This window comes from Arvicola amphibius, chromosome X (assembly GCF_903992535.2).
Source record: "Arvicola amphibius chromosome X, mArvAmp1.2, whole genome shotgun sequence".
Classification (NCBI taxonomy): domain Eukaryota; kingdom Metazoa; phylum Chordata; class Mammalia; order Rodentia; family Cricetidae; genus Arvicola; species Arvicola amphibius.
In genome coordinates, this window is record NC_052065.1 from 136,963,667 (window position 1) to 136,982,640 (window position 18,974).

Below are 18,974 nucleotides of genomic sequence, written 5' to 3' on the forward strand. Positions count from 1 at the left end.
TTTCTGATGTGTTCTTGGATTCAGTTTGCCAGTATTTTATTGAGTTTTTTTTTGCATCAATTTTCATGAGTGAGATTGGTCTGCAATTCTCTTTCTTAGTAATGTCTTTGTGTTGTGTGCATATCATGGTAATTGTAGCCTCAAGAACTCTACAGCATGGACGGGCTCACTGTGAGCCTTGTCAGTTTGGTTGCTCACCTTCCTGGACTTAGGGGGAGCTGGGAGGACCTTGGACTAAACATAGTGAAGGGAACCCTGATGGCTCTTTGTCTTTGGAGAGGGGTGGAGTGGGGGTATGGATGGAAGGGAGGGGAGGGAAGGGGGAAGAGAAGGGGAGGAGATGGAAATCTTGAATAAAAAAATGAGAAAAAAATATTTTGGCAATTCTTTTGTTTCTATTGTGTAGAACAATTTGAGGAGAATTGGTAATAGTTCTTTGAAAATCTTGTAGAATTCTGAGCTGAACCCATCTGGTCCTTGGCTTTTTTGTTGTTGTTGGGATATTTTTGATTACTCTTTCTATTTATTTATATATATTTAATTTGCTTATCTGGTCTTGATTTATTTTTAGTAAGTGTCATTTATCCAGAAAGTTGTCAATTTCCTTTACATTTTCCAATTTTGTGGAGTACAGGTTTTCCAAATATAACCTGATAAATCTCTGGATTTCCTCCATGTTTGTTGTTATGTCCCCCTTTTCATTTCTGATTTTGTTAATTTGGATATTCTTTCTTAGCTTTTTGGTTAGTTTGGATAAAGGTTTGTCTATATTGTTGATTTTCTCAAAGAACCAACTCTTTGACTCATTTAGTCTTTATATTGTTTTCCTTGTTTCTATTTTGTTGATTTCAGATCTTAATTTGATTATTTCCTGCCGTCTAGTTTTCCTGCATAAGTTTGCCTCTTTTTGTTCTAGAGTTTTCAAATGTTCTGTTAACTCACTGGTGTAGGATTTTTCCAGCTTCTTTATGTAGTCATTTAGTGCTATGTACATTTTTCTTAACACTGCTTTCATTGTGTCCCATAAATTTGGGTATGTTGTGTGGTCATTTTCATTGAATTTAGGAAGTCTTTAATTTCTTCCTTTTTTTCTTACTTGACCCATTGATGCTTCGGGTGAGCATTGTTTAATTTCTATGTGTTTGTGGGCTTTCTAAAATTACTGTTGCTGTTGAATTCTAATTTTAATCCATGGTGATTTGATGAGATACATGGGGCTATTCCAATTATTTTTGTATCTGTTGAAGTTTGCTTTCTTACCTAGTATGTGGTTAATTTTTGAGAAGGTCCCATGAGGTGCTGAGAAGAAGGTTTATTCTTTTCTGTTTGAATGGAATGTTCTATATATGTCTGTTAAGTCCATTTGAGTCATAACGTCTGTTAGTTTCCTTATTTCTCTGTTAATTTTCTGTGTGACCAACCTGTCCAGTGGTGAGAGTGGCATGTTGAAGTCTCCCACAATTAGTGTGTGGGGTTTAATGTTTGATTTAAGCCTTAGAAGTGTTTCTTTTACATATGAAGGTGCTCTTATATTTGAGGAATAGATGTTCAATACTGAGATTTCCTTTTGAAAGATTTCCTGTGACTAATATGAAATGTCCTCCTTTGTCTCTTTTGATTGAGTTTAGTTGAACCTATTTTGTTAGATATTAGGATAGCTATACCTGCTTGTTTCTTAGGTGCATTTGATTGGAAATTTTTTTCCAACCCTTTACTCTGAGGCAATGTCTGTCTTTGAAGTTGAGGTGAGTTTTTTGTATGCAGAAGAAGGATGGAGTCTGTTTTCGTATCCAATCTGTTAGCCTGTGTCTTTTTATAGGTAAGTTGAGTCCATTTATATTAAGGGATTTTAATAACCAATGATTGCTAGTTCTTGTCATTTTAATTTTTGTTGCTGGTGATGGTATTGTATGTGTTTTTCCATTTTTTGGAATTTGCTGCTGTTAGATCATCTATTGTCTTTGTTTTGTGTGTGTAACTGACTTCCTTGGATTGGAATTTTCCTTCTAGTACTTTGTATAGGGCTGGATTTGTGTCTAGGTATTGGTCGAATCTGGTTCTGTCGTGGAATATCTTGTTTTATCCATCTATGGTGATTGAAAGTTTTTCTGGGTCTAGAAGTCTGAGTTGGCATCTATGGTCTTTTAATGTCTGCATAAGTCTTGACCAGTCCCTTCTGGCTTTCAATGTTTCCATTGAGAAGTCAGGTGTAATTCTGATAGGTCTGCCTTTATATGTTACTTGGCCTTTTTCCTTTGCAGTTGTAATATTCTTTCTTTATTCTGTATGTTTAGTGTTTTGATTATTATGTGGTGAGGGGACTTTTTTTGATCCAGTCTATTTGGTGTTCTGTAAGCTTCTTGTATCTTCATAGGCATATCTTTCGTTAGGTTGAGAAAGTTTTCTTCTATAATTTTGTTAAAAATATTTTTTGTGCTTTTGAGTTGGACTTCTCCTTCTTCTATACCTATTATTCTTAGGTTTGGTCTTTTCATGGTGTTCCATATTTTCTGGATATTTTGTATTAAGCTTTTGTTAGATTTAATGTTTTCTTTGACCAATGAATCTATTTCCTCTATTGTATCTTCAGTGCTTGAGATTCTCTTTTCCATCACTTGCATTCTGCTGTTTATGCTGCATTTGTGGCTCCTGATCATTTTCTCATAATTTACATTTCTATAATTCCCTCAGTTTGTGTTTTCTTTATTGTCTCTATTTCAGTTTTCAAGTCTTGAATAGTTTCTTTCATATATTTGGTTGATTTTTCTTGCTTTTCTTTAAAAGATTTCTCGATTTCTTCCAATTTTTTATTTGTCCTTCCCTCCATTTCTTTGAGGGAATTATTTATTTTTTTCTTTAAGGGTCTCATTTTTTCTTCTAAAGTTATTTTTTAGCTCATTTTCTTCTGCTTCATCTATATTTGGTTGTTCAAGTCTTGCTCTTGTAAGGCCACTAGTTTTCTTTTCTTTTCTTTTTTCTTTCTTTTTTTTTTTTGTTTTTTGAGACAGGGTTTCTCTGTAGCTTTGGAGCCTGTCCTGGAACTTGCTCTTGTAGACCAGGCTGGCCTTGAACTCACAGAGATCTGTCTGCCTCTGCCTCTCAAGTGCTGGGATTAAAGGTGTGTGTCACCACCACCCGGCAGGGCCACTAGTTTTTATTGGTGTCATGTTGCTCTTTGTGGTGTTGCGTGTATTCTTACCTTGTCTATCCATCTTTTCTTCTGATTGGTGTAGATGAAACTGTCTGTGTCTATGGTGATCAATCTTCCAGGTGCCAGTAGATCCAAAGTTCAGATGGTTGCTCCTCGTGGTGCAATCAGGGCCTCGGTTCCAGTCACCCCATTGGTCACTCCATGTTCCTGTATGTTGCTCAGTGCTCCCAGGGGTTGCTTGCAATACCAGGGATCTTGGTCCTGCACCCATGGAGTTTGCTTGCTTAGGGCTGTTTCTGCTGTGGTTGCTGCCTTGGACCTGCTCTGGCATAGGTCGCTGTCTAAGGCCTCTTCCAGTGAAGGTTGCTGGCTCAGGCCTGTTACCCCAGAGGTTGCTGATTCACATATGGTTCGCAGAGGTCTCTGGTTCGGGCCTACTCTCTCAGTAGTGGCTCCCTTGAACCTGGTCCTGCGGAGTTCGCTCAATCAGGCCTGCTCCAGAGGAGGTCACTGGCTCAGGCCTGTTTCTGCAGATATCCCTGGCTTGAGCCTGCTCCTCTGAAGGTCCCTGGCTTGGGCCCTGTCCGGCAGAGTTCTCTGGCTCAGGTCTATTCCCTTGGAGGTCCCGGATTCATGTCTGGACCCACAGAGGTCTCAGGCTCCAGCCTACTCCCTCAATGGTCGCTCCCTTTTCAGTTTTTGTTCTCTTCATCAAAAAAAAAATCATGTATCTCCTATATCTTTTACTTTTTCTTTAATGTTATTTTCACTAAAAATTTATCTTCATTTAAGCTCTGGTTGCCTTTAAAATAATGTGTGCAATATCTTTTATATGTTTTCATCAATGTATCTTGTGTTTTGTGTTTTATTTAAGTGAGGGTTTGCTTTCACACTGTCATATTTTTCTTAAGAAGAAGAAACAAGACCTTTCTTACCACTCATTATCTGTTTACTTTTCCTTTCACACAAGAAAGACAGCCACCATGTGATATATATGGAAACCTGCCATCCAGATGCTCCCTTGAGAAAAGACTTGTTACTCTAGCTGCTCAGAATACTGTAGGTAGATAACCTCTAGAGTTAAGTCCTTCAAAGCTTGCCTCTGTTGCAGAGATCTGCCTTGTACTTCTTACTGAAACCCCCATTAAGTAATGCTCAAAATGTGGTTATGGTGGTCTGATTCAGAGTACTATAGGACAAATCTGATGGGATCAACCAAGGTTTGGTGGGACTTATAAAGAAGTTCATGTACTTCCCTCTGCCTTCTACAGGCTGATCAATACCTAGCTACAATACCCTGGATACCAAATTACTGCCTTCCTGTGTGCTTCTAGAACATATGACCCATAACATACCCTTTCTATAAGACTACAGTTCCTGTCATCCAGTTCAAAGTCTAGAGAATCTGGGTAATACTTGCTTTTTTTTTCTAGTATGGTAATGGGTCTTCTTGGTTAACAGATCTATGTACTAAAAACAAGTTATTTACCCCAGTTACCATACCCTGTATTAACAAGGGCTTATAAAATGGTAACCATCACAAACACTCCTATTTGGAAAGGGGGAACAATGAGAGAGACAAGGGAGTAAGAATTTTTGAATCCTACTAGACAGACCTTTATTAGGTTCAGATTCAGAATTCTAGAAGGAATTCTCTGGTCCATTGTCCACTGTCTGTGAGGCTCTTTAAATCATTTATTCTCTATGGCTATCTCCACAGCAACTGTTGAGGAACATACCCTCCCTAGGGGCCTTCAAAGTTGGTGAACTACTGTAATTAAATATTGTTTACAACTGATGACTCATTTAAAGCCAGCTTGTTTTTTCCCTTGGCAATAAATTTCTCTCAAAATCATAGCTAAGAATAATCATTGAATCTGAAAGGAATTTGACTTTTTTGACTCTATATTGATACTTTCTACTCTCATCTACTTAATCTTGAAAACTTGACAGTTGTTCTCTGGCCTCATATCTTTTAATATCCTTGGTTGCTGTCATAGGTTCCTCATTATGCTCTGTCTCTTACCATATACTGAAGCTTTTTAAAACGGCCTTTCAGAGTTTGATACCAGAGTTCTTTTCCTTGAAACTCTCTCTCTTAATTTCAAATGAGCAGCTGATAGAGAACCTGAGTGTTTCTATCCCTCTAACCATTATATTTCCTTTCTTTTCATCTCCCCATTGAATAGTAGCTTACGTGAGGCAGCAGAGGATCCCCATTAGTGCTATGGTGACAAAAAAAGCAAAAATGGCTGCTAGAGGTATGGAGCTCTTGAAGAAATCTGACAGATGATTCTTTAACTTGCTTGTCCAAGACCTCTGGAGTCCTTCAGAAAAAGGATGCACATTCATTGATAAGACATGATGTGGGATTTCTCTCTGTATGCTGTGATTACCATTAATGAATAAAGAATTGCTTTGGACCTATAGGAGGGCAGAACTTAGCTAGGTGGGGAAAACTAAACTGAATGCTGGGAGAAAGAAAGGTGAAGTGAAGAGAAGCCATGTAGCCCACCAGAGACAAACGCTGGTTAGAACTTTAGCCAGTAAGCCACAGCTACGTGGTGATATACAGATTAATAGAAATGGGTTAAATTAATATGTAAAAGTTAGCCAATAAGAAGCTAGAGCTAATAGGCCAAGCAGTGTTTTAATTAATATGGTCTCTGTGTGATTATTTTTGTTCTGGGCAGTCAGGACAAACAAGCAGTCTCCCTTCTACAAAGTCAAGGCAATCAAACAGTTGCCTCAGATATTATGGTCTTGGAGTTGCCCAGAACACATGATATATGTACTTTGCTGTGTTGCCTCAAGATGAAAACATTATTCTAGAAAGGTACTCTCACAGGGGTATAGTTTTATGTTATCATTCAGATGGGAAGTATTATATTCACCTCAAATATCTTTAAGGGGTGCTTTGTGACAGTGAAACACTGTATGATAATAAGACAATCGTAACATGTTGTTACCTTGAATGTGTGTGAAATTGTTAAAGAAGGCTGAGGGAAGTTAATGCCCCAGAAAGAGAAAGGAGAAGGTCATCATCCCTGTAGAACAAGAAAGAGTAAAAACAATTGGGAAAAAGAACTTTTGGGAAAGCCTGCTATTTAACATGAAGCTGGAGATGTTGAGCCTTCCCCTTAGAACATTTGGAGACAGGGATATGATGCGACTACAAGGAAAGAGGCTGGGGAAAACTAAACTGTCTACTGCATGAAGTTGAGAGGGAACAACCATTTATAGAACTTGAACTCAAGAACAAATCAGATCAGCATGTATGTGTCTAGTAGAAATAGATCATTGAAGCATTTCCCACTGTACTATAATTATTTTTTACCATTTTACTACCTTTGTGAAACCTTCCCTTAGTCACCAAAAACAACTTTAATTGCTCACTTGTCCTTAGGGAGCATTTGTCAAAACAGCACGAAAACAATTTTTTTCCTGACCTGAGACTTGAGTCTTTTGTCTTTCGAAGTCAGGAACATTCATCCTAATAGCAAATACACCCATTGCACCTGATTTCAATCCTGATTTTTCTTTCAATTCAAAGGTAAGTAAAGCTGAAGGAGGAGTAGGTGTCTCTAACAAGAAACAAAGCACAGGGCACAACAGTCCTACGCAGAACAGCTTCAAAGGCTTCATGGACTCCTGCTTTGTCTGAAAAGTCAAAACCACAATTGTTCATTTATTGCAAAAAAGAAAAAAAAGAAAAACAAAGAAAAAAACTTCCCGCTTGCCACACACAAAGGAAATTCATTGATTTATACCAGTGAGTCCTGACCACAGTCTGTGAGTCTCCCAAGCAAAATACATCCTCACCTACTAAACAATAAAACAACACCCACAAAACTATGTTCTGTTGGGTGCCATATTTCCTCACCTTTGATTCCTATATCTTATCCATCAGAGTAAGCCTTTTTGCTTTATGAACTTCACACGACCCCTCATCATCATCTCTGTTCTTGCTTTCCTTTAGCCTTTTCTACAGTAAGCAAGCAGATCTTGTAAGTAGTAGTCAGATTAAGTCTGTGACCTCATGTCCTACTAAGTATTCCTTGATCACTGTGATTCAGCTCTATTTCTTCTTTAATAAGCTTGACTTATTCTTACCTTGGAATTGTTTCACTTCTTATTCTCTCCTCAGAGAATTCTCCCCAACCCAGACATGTTTATGTTTTATTACCTCACATGTGTAAAGTGCTCAAAGATCATTTTCTCAATAAATATTTCCTTGGTATCCCTTTATTAAAGTTGTCCTACTTTAAAACAAACCACCTAATCACTTTACCTGCTTGAGTTTTTGTTGTTGAATATTATTTTAAGTTGTGTTACATTCATTTCTGCTGTGGAATGCTTGTTTAATGATGCAAAGATGTGCTGCATTCTTTTATGTTGCATATGTTTAACTATGAAAAGCTGTGTTACTTTGTCTGCTTTAAACACCTGATTGGTCTAATAAAGAGCTGAATGGCCAACAGCTAGGAGGAGAAAGGATAGGCAGGGCTGGCAGGCAGAGAGTATAAATAGGAGGTGAAATCTGGGAAGAGAAGATCAAGGAGCCAGAAAAGGAGAAGGAAAGGAGAACACTGGGGGCCAAACCACCCAGCTACGCAGCAAGCCATGGAGTAAGAAGCAAAGAAACGTATATAGAACAGAGAAAGATAAAAGCTCAGAGGCAAAATGTAGATGGGATAATTTAAATTAAGAAAAGCTAGTTAGAAACAAGCCAAGGTAAGGCCTGGCATGCATAAGAAAGAACTAACCTCTGATTATTGGGGAGCTGGTTGGAGGACCCTCTAAAGAGTAAAGAGTAAAAAATTCCAACTACAAGTTTTCTCCTCAACTTTATCAGATCTACTTAATATATCTCATCATTTATTTTATTCTGTGTCTTTCTAAACTATCGTATGAGCTGCATGAGTACAGAGGCATTTTTTGTTTGTTACTGAACATTACCTATAACATATTCAGATATTTAATAGTTTTTTATTATTCTGTGTTTTGTTTAAGTTTAGGAACAAATATGCCTTGATGTGAGCATAAGGCAAACTTTTGGGAGTGAGTCAGTTCTCTCCTTGTATTTTGTGACCCAGGGATTAAATTCAGGTTGTTAGGCTTGTGAGATAAGTGGTTTTATTTGTAGAGCCCCAGCCCAATAAATATTTGAATGAATGAATGGCATTTCCCATGAATGATGAATAGTCATAAATGATCATGAATGATCCAATAGTCATTCACCTTTTGCTTTTCATTTTTATATACAACAAGCAAAAGACTAAGAAACCTGAATCCTACCTTTCCCAACCAGTAAACCTTGCTACAGAAAACTTGCATTGGACTTGGAAGACAGCATTCTTGGCAAGAAAATCCTTGATGAGGTTCAGATGGCCTAACAGCTAATCTCACTCAAAATGTGAGGAAGAGTAGCTTCTCATTAAGTCAGTCATGCATGCAGCTGGAAGCTGTGCTGTTGTTTTACATGATAGAACCATGTTGTACATCCCTTTTTGGCTATATAGTCAGGCTGTTCAGGTCATTTTGAGTAGCTGGGAGAAAGCCTTCTATTTTGCATTCCACTCCCCAGTGTTGCAACATTAGATAAATAAAAGGCTATCCCAGAGTGCAATGGTTTTGGTTACTTGTTTTTTTTTTTATTCTGAGTGAAGTAGAATAAGCTAGTAGAGTATATACATGGTTGTGGTAGCAAACAGTACAGAGGGTAGCAGTGGCAGTAGAGTAGTGACAAGTTTAGAGAAGGCAGAGAGTTGGGTGGAGGACTACAAGTGTTAGTCATTGAAAAAGGTCCTAAGTGCTACTAAGACTTAAAGTCTGAGAAGTTGAACACCCTAAGGCTAGCAGTTGTAACATTAAGGGCTTCTGACTGTTGTTAACTGATATTGTCATCAGCTGCTGTTTAGAACTGAGAACTTTTTCTAGTTGCCAAATTATGTAGAACAGTAAAACCTGAGCACCTACAGCTGAAAGTTTCTGATTTCTAAGGCCAGGGTTCATAAATCCTGGTTATCTTGACTTGGCAATATATTCTTCTGATGTGGGCACCCTAGCCCATAGGGTTTTGCCACTGAAACACCCAAGACTGCTAGCACGAGGAAAGTTTTTCTTTACATACCCATAATTTCCATCCAAGTATAACAAAAGGACCCCGGATATCTCATTGGTAAGAATATGTGGGGCTTTCTTAAGATATTTATAACTGGTACAGTTATTTACAGTTCTGACAGGGCTTGAAGAGAGGTAGGTCTATTGTGAAGCCACTTACCTGAAAATTAGCTAAGCAGAAAGGTAGCCAAGCAGTAAGATTGAACTGTGATATTTAGAGGATTAACACCTTCAAAGGAAGCCAACCAGTCATCCTCTTTAAGTCTCTGGAGTTCCAAGTAGAATTCAACCACTCTATGATATCATTAACCATCTTTGACACTCAGGTAGGCTCTAGTTTGTAGTTAAATGCACAGACATCTTTTTTCTACCTATGTATGCGTATGTGTGTTGATACTTAAACCCATTCTCATATTCTAACTATATTCTCTTAGGTGTGAAAAATCCAACATATTTTTACTATATTGTATTTACTTATAATTACATTATTTATTACCTGATAATGTACATAACAAAATTTAATGAATAAAGATGGTATTTCATATTATTAAGGGAAACCATTTAATATTTCAGGATTAAGAATATTTACCTGGGAAATACAGGAGACCTGAGAAGGGAAAGTGACTTTCCCCTCACTTAGTTATGATTTCCATCACTCACTAGCTGATAGCCAGGAATTTTTATATAACTGACTAGATCACCTGCAAAAATAATTATAATCTCTTTTCTGAGATCTATCACAAACAAATTTATTAAGATAGCTAATAAACTATGTCTTAAGTCCAATATCCTTGTGAACCAAGTAAACAACAACCTCTGTTTTAATGATTTTTATCTCAACTAGCAGTCTTTTCACCAGCTGACAAGACCGACACAGAGCCCGTCCATGCCGTAGAGTCCAAGCCCATCGCCATTGTCCTTGGCTTCTCAGTCAGCCTCCACCATCAGCCACATTCAGAGAGTCTGGTTTGGTTTCATGTTCCATCAGTCCCATTCCAACTGGAGTTGGTGATCTCCCGTTAGTTCTGTCCCACCGTCTCCATGGGTGAACGCACCCCTCACGGTCCTGATTTTCTTTCTCATGTTCTCTCTCCTTCTGCTCCTCATCAGGACCTTGGGAACTCAGTCCGGTGCTCCTATGTGGGGCTCTGTCTCTATCTCCATCTCTCGCCAGATGAAGGTTCTATGGTGATATGTAAGATATTCATGAGTATGGCTATAGCATGTGGCCTTATCTGGCTCCCTCTCCTCAGCTCCCCAAGGAAATAGCTGGGGGCATCTCCCTGGATACCTGGGAACCCCTCTAGAGTCAAGTCTCTTGACAACCCTAAGATGGCTCCCTTAATTAAGATATATGCTTCCCTGCTCCCATATCCACCCTTCCTATATGCCAAGCATCCCATTCCCCCAAGCTCTCCCCATCCTCCCCTTCACACTTTTCTCTCCCCATCTCCCCTTGCCCTCGTCCCAGCCCACCCCCAACTTCCCAATTTTTGCCCGGCAATCTTGTCTACTTCCAATATCCAGGAGGATAACTATATGTTTTTCTTTGGGTTCACCTTCTTATTATCTTCTCAAGGATCACAAATTAAAGGCTCGATGTCCTTTAATTATGGCTAGAAACCAATTATGAGAGATTACATTCCATGTTCATCTTTTGGGGTCTGGGTTACCTCACTTAGAATAGTGTTTTCTATTTCCATCCATTTGAATGCAAAATTCAAGAAGTCATTGTTTTTTATCGCTGAGTAGTATTCTAGCATGTATATATTCCACAGTTTCTTCATCCATTCTTCCACTGAAGGGCATCTAGGTTGTTTCCAGGTTCTGGCTATTACAAATAATGCTGCTATAAACATAGTTGAACAAATGCTTTTGTAGTATGATTGGGCATCTCTTGGGTAAATTCCCAATAGTGGAATTGCTGGGTCCTGGGGTAGGTTGATCCCGAATTTCCTGAGAAATCGCCACACTGCTTTCCAAAGTGGTTGCACAAGTTTGCATTCCCACCAGCAATGGATGAGTGTACCCCTTACCCCACAACCTCTCCAGCAAAGGCTATCATTGGTGTTTTTGATTTTAGCCAATCTGACAGGTGTAAGATGGTATCTCAAAGTTGCTTTGATTTGCATTTCCCTGATAGCTAAGGAGGTTGAGCATGACCTTAAGTGTCTTTTGGCCATTTGGACTTCTGCTGAGAATTCTTTGTTCAGTTTAGAGCCCCATTTTTTAATTGGGTTCATTAGCATTTTAAAGTCTAGTCTCTTGAGTTCCTTATATATTTTAGAAATCAGACCTTTGTCAGTTGCAGGGTTGGTGAAGATCTTTTCCCAGTCAATAGGCTGCCTTTGTGTCTTAGTGACAGTGTCCTTTGCTTTACAGAAGCTGCTCAGCTTCAGGAGGTCCCATTTATTCAATGATGCCCTTAATGTCTGTGCTGCTGGGGTTATACGTAGGAAACAGTCTCCTTACAGGTCTATTTAAATTGCTCGCCTGGTCTTGATTTAATTTTGTTATATGGTATTTATCTAAAAAATTGTTCATTTCTTTTACATTTTCCAATTTTGTGACTTTCGTAGTAAGACCTAATGAGTCTCTGAATTTTTCCAGTGTCTGTTGTTATTTCCCCTTTTCATTTCTGATTTTGTTAATTTGGGTGTGTGCTCTCTCTCTCTCTCTCTCTCTCTCTCTCTCTCTCTCTCTCTGACTTTTGATTAGTTTGGCTAGGGGTTTGTCAATCTTGTTGATTTTCTCAAAGAACCAGCTCTTTGTTTCATTAATTCTTTGAATTGTTTTCTGTGTTTCTATTTTGTTGATTTCAGTACTCAGTGTGATTATTTCCAGCTTTATACTCCTCCTGGGTGAGTCTGCTTTTTATTTTTCTAGAGCTTTCAGTTGTACTATTAAGTATCTAATGTGAGATTTCTCCGTTTTCTTTATGTAGGCACTTAGAGCTATGAACTTTCCTCTTAGCACTACTTTCTTAGTGTCCCATAGGTTTGGGTATGTTGTGTCTTTATTTTAATTGAATTCGAGGAAGACTTTAATTTTTTTCTTTATTTCTTCCTTGACCCAGGGGTGGTTCAGTAGTTGACTGTTCAGTTTCCATGAGTTTGTAGGCTTTCTGGGTGTAGTATTGTTGTTGAATTCTTACTTTATTCCACAGTGATCCGATAAGACACTGCTGGTTACTACAGTTTTTTTTGTATCTGTGGAAGTTTGTTTTGTTACCGAGTATGTGATCAGTTTTCGAGAAGGTTCCATGAGATGCTGAGAAGAAGGTATATTCTTTCCTATTTGGGTGGAATGTTCTATAGATGTTTGTTAAGTCTATTTGATTCATTACATCTGTTAGTTTTCTTATTTTTCTGTTACGTTTCTGTCTGGTTGACCTGTCCATTGGCAAGAGAGGAGTGTTGAAGTCTCCTACTATTAGTGTGTGTTGTTTGATGTTTGATTTGAGTTTTAGTAACGTTTCTTTTAAATATGTGGGTGCTTTTATATTAGGGGCATAGATAGTCAGGATTGAGATTTCATCTTGATGAATTGTTCCTGTTATAAAGTGTCCTTCTCCATCTCTTCTAATCGATTTTAATTAGAAATCAATTTTGTTAGATATTAGGATAGCCACACCTGCTTGTTTTTTAGGTCAGTTTGATTGAAAAACTATTTCCCAACCCTTTATGATGTAGGTGTGTCTTCTATCTATCTGATGAATTCATTGGTTAATTAATAAAGAAACTGCTTGGCCTGATAGGTCAAAACTTAGGTGGGTGGAGTAGATGGAACAGAAGAAGGAAGTGAGGCAGATGGCTCAGACAATCGCCATGCCCCTCCTCTCTGGAACAGATGTGATGGAGCCAGCCGCCAGATCAGACATGCTGAATCTTTCCTGGTAAGACACCACTCATGGTGTTATACAGATTATTAGATATGGGTTAGTCAAGTTGTGAGTAAGAGGCTGAAGCTAATGGGCCAAACAGTGTTTAAAAGAATACAATTTGTGTGTTGTTATTTCGGGGCATAAGCTAGCCAGGCAGGTGGGAGCCAGGAGGGAATGCAGCCTGCAGCTCCTCACTACACCTTTATTCTGAGGTAGTGTCTGTCCTTGAGGTTGAGGTATGTCTCTTGTAAACAGCAGAATGCTGGATCCTGTTTTTGTATCCATTCTCTTAACCTGTGCCTTTTAATAGGTGAATTGAGTCCATTGATATTAAGTGATATTAATGACCATTGGTTGTTAACTTCCGGTTATTTTTTGTTAGTAGTGTTTTTGTGTTTCCCTCCTTTGAGTTGTGTTGGCAAGAGGGTGATCTGATGTCTGTGCTATTGTGGGTGTTGTTGGATTCCTTGGTTTGTGATTTTCCTTCTAGTACTTTCTGTAAGGCTGGGTTTGTGGATACATATTGTTTAAATCTCTTTTTGTCATGGAATATCTTGTTTTCTCCATCAATGGTAAAAGAAATCTTTGCTGGAAATAGTAGTCTGGGCCTGCATCTGTGGTCTCTTAGTGTCTGCAGCACATCAGTCTAGGACCTTCTGACTTTTATGATTTCCATTGAGGAGTTAGGTGTAATTCTGATAGGTCTCCCTTTATATGTTACTTGACCTTTTTCCATTGCAGCTCATAATATTCTTTCTTTATTCTGTATGTTTTGTGTTTTGATTATTATATGGTGAGGAGATATATTTTTTTATCCAGTCTATTTGGTGTTCTGTAAGCTTCTTGTACCTTCATAGGGATATTCTTCTTTAGGTTGGGAAAGTTTTCTTCTATAATTTTGTTGAATATATTTTCTGGGCCTTTGAGCTGGAGTTCTTCTCCCTCTTCTCCCCCTGTTATTCTTAGGTTTGGTTTTTTCATGGTGTCCCAGATTTTCTCAATGTTTTGTGTTAAGAATTTGTTGGATTTAATGTTTTCTTTGATCAATGAGTCTATTTCCTCCATACTATCTTCAGCACCTGAAATTCTTTCTTCTATCTCTTGTATTCTGTTGGTTATACTTGTCTTTGTAGTTCCTGTTCATTTACCCAGATTTTCCATATCCAGCCATCCCTCAGTTTGTGTTTTCTTTATTACCTCCATTTCTGTCTTCAAGTTTTGAACTGTTTCCTTTACCTGTTTGATTGCTTTTTCTTGGTTTTCTTGGGTATCTTTGAGGGATTTATTAATTTCTTCTAACTTTCAGGGAGTTTTTTTACTTCCTGTTTAAAGGTCTCCAACATTTTTATAAGGTTAGGTTTAAAGTCATTTTCTTCTACTTCTTCTGGGTTAGGATGTTCAAGTCTTCTTGTTGCATATTCGCTGGATTCTGTTGTTACCATGTTGCTTTTCAGAGTGTTGGAGGAATTCTTGCATTGGAGCATACCGATCTACCGATCTCTTCCTTCAAATGAGGCCATCAGAGTCTTGGTGTCTTGGTCCAGTCTTTGCTGTGGCTGACTGAGTACTTGGGAGTTTTTCTTGGTCTGCCCTCTCTTAGGTCCCCTCAGCACTGAAGCAGGCTGTGTTGCTGGGTTCCAAGTACCTCGCAGAGGAAAAGACGGGCTTGGGGGCAGGTTGGGATGGGATAAAGAAAGCCAGCAGCAGGAATTGGGGGGGCCTGGATTCTGTCTCCCTGGTAAGGTCCCAGAGAATGGCACTTCTGGCTGTCAGGCCATGTGGCCACCGACTCACCTTTCTGGTCCCCTCAGCATGGGATCAGGGTCTCTTTCAGGTTTTCAAGAACCTCGCAGATGAAAAGGCAGGCCAAGCATTTATTATCTTATAGTTCCTCTAGGTCAGGAATTTTGCAGTTAATTAGCTGAGTGCTTTTGGATGTTGGGTGACTGTACCAGACTTTTTTTCTTTTAGGCCACCAACCAGCTCCCAAATCACAATGTGCAGACTTATTAGTCTTGAATGCTCAGCCTTAGCTGAATTCTTTTCTGGCTAGCTCTTTTAAATAAAATTAACCTGTTTCTCTCCATCTCCTTTTTTCCTTAACACTTTTCATTTTTTCCCTGTATATCTTACTTTCACTGCTTCTTATGTCTGTCTGGCTAGCTGAGGCTGCCTAGTTTCTTGCCCTGGGCATCTCCATCATTCTCTCTTCTTCATCCTTCTCCTGAGTCTAGATTTCACCTCCTCGTTAGTCCCTCTTCTTACCAGCCCCTCCCTCCTATCCTTTATCTGCCTAGTTATTGGCCATTCAGCTTTTTATTAGACCAATCAGGTGCCTTAGTCAGGCAAAATTAAACAAATGCAACACATCTTTACACAATTAAACAAATGTAGCATAAACAAAAATAACACACTTTTACATAGTTAAAGTAATATCCCACAGCAAAAGGAAATGTAACACAACTTTACACAGTTAAAATAATATTCTACAATAGGTGATCACTGAAGAGATAACTTGTACTTGCATTAGTGTTCTGATATCACTGTTTTGAAACTTCTAATGATTCTATCATTGACTTCAGGTTTTTTAGGGAAATTTGATGATTCAGTGGAGCACAAATATGAACAAAGTAAATAAATGCAATTAGCATGTTCTCTTCCATATTTTGTGACAGTTTGTACATGGAGTTCAGAAAGCCCATGAATATAGGAATTCAGAAATATTCAAAGGTAGTATGGCACAAGAGACTACTTTGACCCACAATAGGGCAATAATAGTGAGAGACAATAAAAAACTAAAGATCCTATGCTTTCCTTTTTTATTTATGCTATTTTCTTGTATCAATCAGACATTCATCCTAATACTAATTGTGAAGAAGGAAAGAAAATGTTGAGATAGTTAGTTGGTTCATCCCTAATCTAGTAAATAAATTTTAACAATTTCAACTTGTTAGCAGAGCTTTACTGTTCAAACCCATTTTAGTATCACTTTCAAATGCAAATAAAAATCCAGTTAACTCAAATGTAAAACTATAGAACTATAAAAATTGTTTTACAGTTTGTACCTGCAAGTCTTTCTTTTTCATAATAGTGGAAAGGAAAAATAAATATAATTCAAGTCTTTATATTTCACTTCTTGCCATGGGTATATTGCATCAATGCTTTCTACCTTGTATGTGTATGATTGTTCATGCTTGTGCAAGTGCACATGTGTGTATGCCTGTGTATAGGTCATAGGGAAACCTTGAGTGTCAATTCTCAGGGACAATCCACTTGAGTTTTTGAGACAACATGTACTGCAAGCCTGAAACTCATCAAGTAGGTTAGGATGATTGGCCAGTAAGCCACAGAGATCCTCCTATCCCTACCTCCCAAGCACAGGTTACAAGCACAAGCCTCTATGCCCCCCTTTTTCTCTTAATGCAAATTCTGGGGATCAAACTCAGATGCTTATACTTGCAAGGCAAGCACTGCACTGACTGAGCTATCTATGGTATCAAATATTCTTGAAATTTCAGGTCAAAAGTTATTTCTTTACAGTACATTGAAGCTATTTCACTGTAATCTGGCTTCCATTGTTGACAATGAGATATTATCAGTCGGTTTTATCTTTTCCTCAGAAGCTATTCCTTCCTTCCTTCTTTCCTTCCTTCTTCCCCATCTTACTTCTTTCTTTTTCTTTCTTTCAAAATAGCAACTTCTCATGTTCCATCTTTCTATAGGCTCTCCTCACAGACTAAAGTTCCATTTTTGATCTTATTTTCTCTCTCATAAATTATAGTATACCTTGTTGTAGTATATTTGTAATCAGAGACTGTTCATTCATTTCCTGACTGTCCAGACCTGAATAATGACACAGAAACTGTATTAAGTACAACATTGTTTGACCAATGTCTCAGACACTTTTTTAAGCTAGCTCTTACATCTTAAATTAACCCATTTCTATTAATCTGTGTATCAGCACAAGGCTGTGGCTTATGGGGCCCAGCGTCCATCTCCTTCAGCAGTTACATGGCTCCACCTATGCTCTCTATATATCTCTTCCAGTCTGACAATATTCTGCCCTGCTATAGGCCAAAGAAGCTCTAGTAACTAAACAATAAGAGCAACACATATACAGAAGGACATCCACATCACTGGTGCTATGGGAACTCCTTCAGCCAATAGCCTTTAAGATACTGGCCCACTTTGGGCATGGTCTCATGTACTATAAATGCTGATGAAAAGCGTACACAGGTCTCTTGGCTGCTGGATTCAGTTCCACTACCAAACAAATGCAGAAGACTGCAGATTGCTACTCTTTCTGTGAGTTTATTCCCAGATAAATAAACCTATGTTATACTCAATTTGGGGGCTATTGTGGAACAAATTGGCACCCAACTGGCCAGAGTTCACGCCATTGTCGGGCCCTGCCCAGACCCCTGTCTGAGGCCTTCTTCAACCCCACACAGTTGAACTACCCCTCTGCAGATGAAGTACCCCTCTGGCATGCAACTTCATACTGTTTGGCTGGTCCTCCAAGCTGTGACTTGGTGCACCTGCATGGCTTGGTCCTGCCTACTAAGTGGCTGACTTACTGCTGCCTGTGGCTTTTTGCCGAAACTCCTCTGTGACTTCTCTGGCTTTTGCCAGTCCTGCTCTGATCAGGCCGAGCTCTGACTCTTGTGTTCACAGCTCAGATTCACAAATGCCTGGCCCGAGCTCCAGCCAGTAACCTTGTGACTCATGACAGCCTGAAAGGTCTGGGTTCCTTGACATTCTGCTCAACTCAAAAACTTCTCCATATACAGATGTGCTGCTCTTAACTAAGCAACTAAATTTGTTAGTAATTAAGTCTCAGGTTATTCAGATGCTTATCTAGGACCTGCCTTACTGCTGCAATTGCGACACCTGCTGGCCAATAAAGGTTACTACACCTACAATAATTTTTCTGAAAATTACAATGGAGGTAAGTTAATTTGATTAATAAATAAATAAATTTGAAAATTGTAAACCAGAAGCAGAGAAAGAAATCAGAGAAGCGTCACCTTTCATGATAGCCACAAATAGCATAAAATATCTTGGGGTAACTCTAACCAAGGAAGTGAAAGACCTATTTGACAAGAACTTTAACTCTTTGAAGAAAGAAATTGAAGAGGATACCAGAAAATGGAAGGATCTCCCTTGCTCTTGGATTGGGAGGATCAACATAGTAAAAATGGCAATACTACCAAAGGCAATCTATAGATTTAATGCAATCCCCTTAAAGATCCCATCAAAATTCTTCACAGATATTGAGAGGACAATAATCAACTTTATATGGAAGAACAAGAAACCCAGGATAGCCAAAACAATCTTATACAATAAAGGAACTTCTGGAGGCATTACCATCCCTGACTTCAAACTCTATTACAGAGCTACAGTATTGAAAACAGCTTGGTATTGGCATAAAAATAGAGAAGTCGACAAATGGAATCGAATAGAAGACCCAGATCTTAACCCACAAACCTATGAACACCTGATTTTTGATAAAGGAGCTAAAAGCACACAATGGAAGAAAGAAAGCATCTTCAACAAATGGTGCTGGCATAACTGGATGTCAACCTGTAGAAGAATGAAAGTAGATCCGTGTCTATCACCATGCACAAAACTCAAGTCTAAATGGATTAAAGACCTCAATATCAGTCTGAACACACTGAACCTGTTAGAGGAGAAAGTGGGAAGTACTCTACAACATTTGGGCACAGGAGACCGCTTCCTACGTATAGCCCCAGCAGCACAGACATTAAGGGCATCATTGAATAAATGGGACCTCCTGAAGCTGAGCAGCTTCTGTAA

General features: G+C 38.6%; 1 protein-coding gene across 1 annotated transcript; it reads right to left on the bottom strand.

Moving 5' to 3' along the window:
- Positions 1-3,289: 3,289 nt before the first annotated feature.
- Smim9 (small integral membrane protein 9) lies at positions 3,290-6,796 on the bottom strand. The gene is given in 4 exon segments (XM_042054372.1): positions 3,290-3,412; positions 4,768-4,868; positions 5,371-5,478; positions 6,601-6,796. Coding segments are annotated over 4 exon segments (528 nt in total).
- Positions 6,797-18,974: the final 12,178 nt, after the last annotated feature.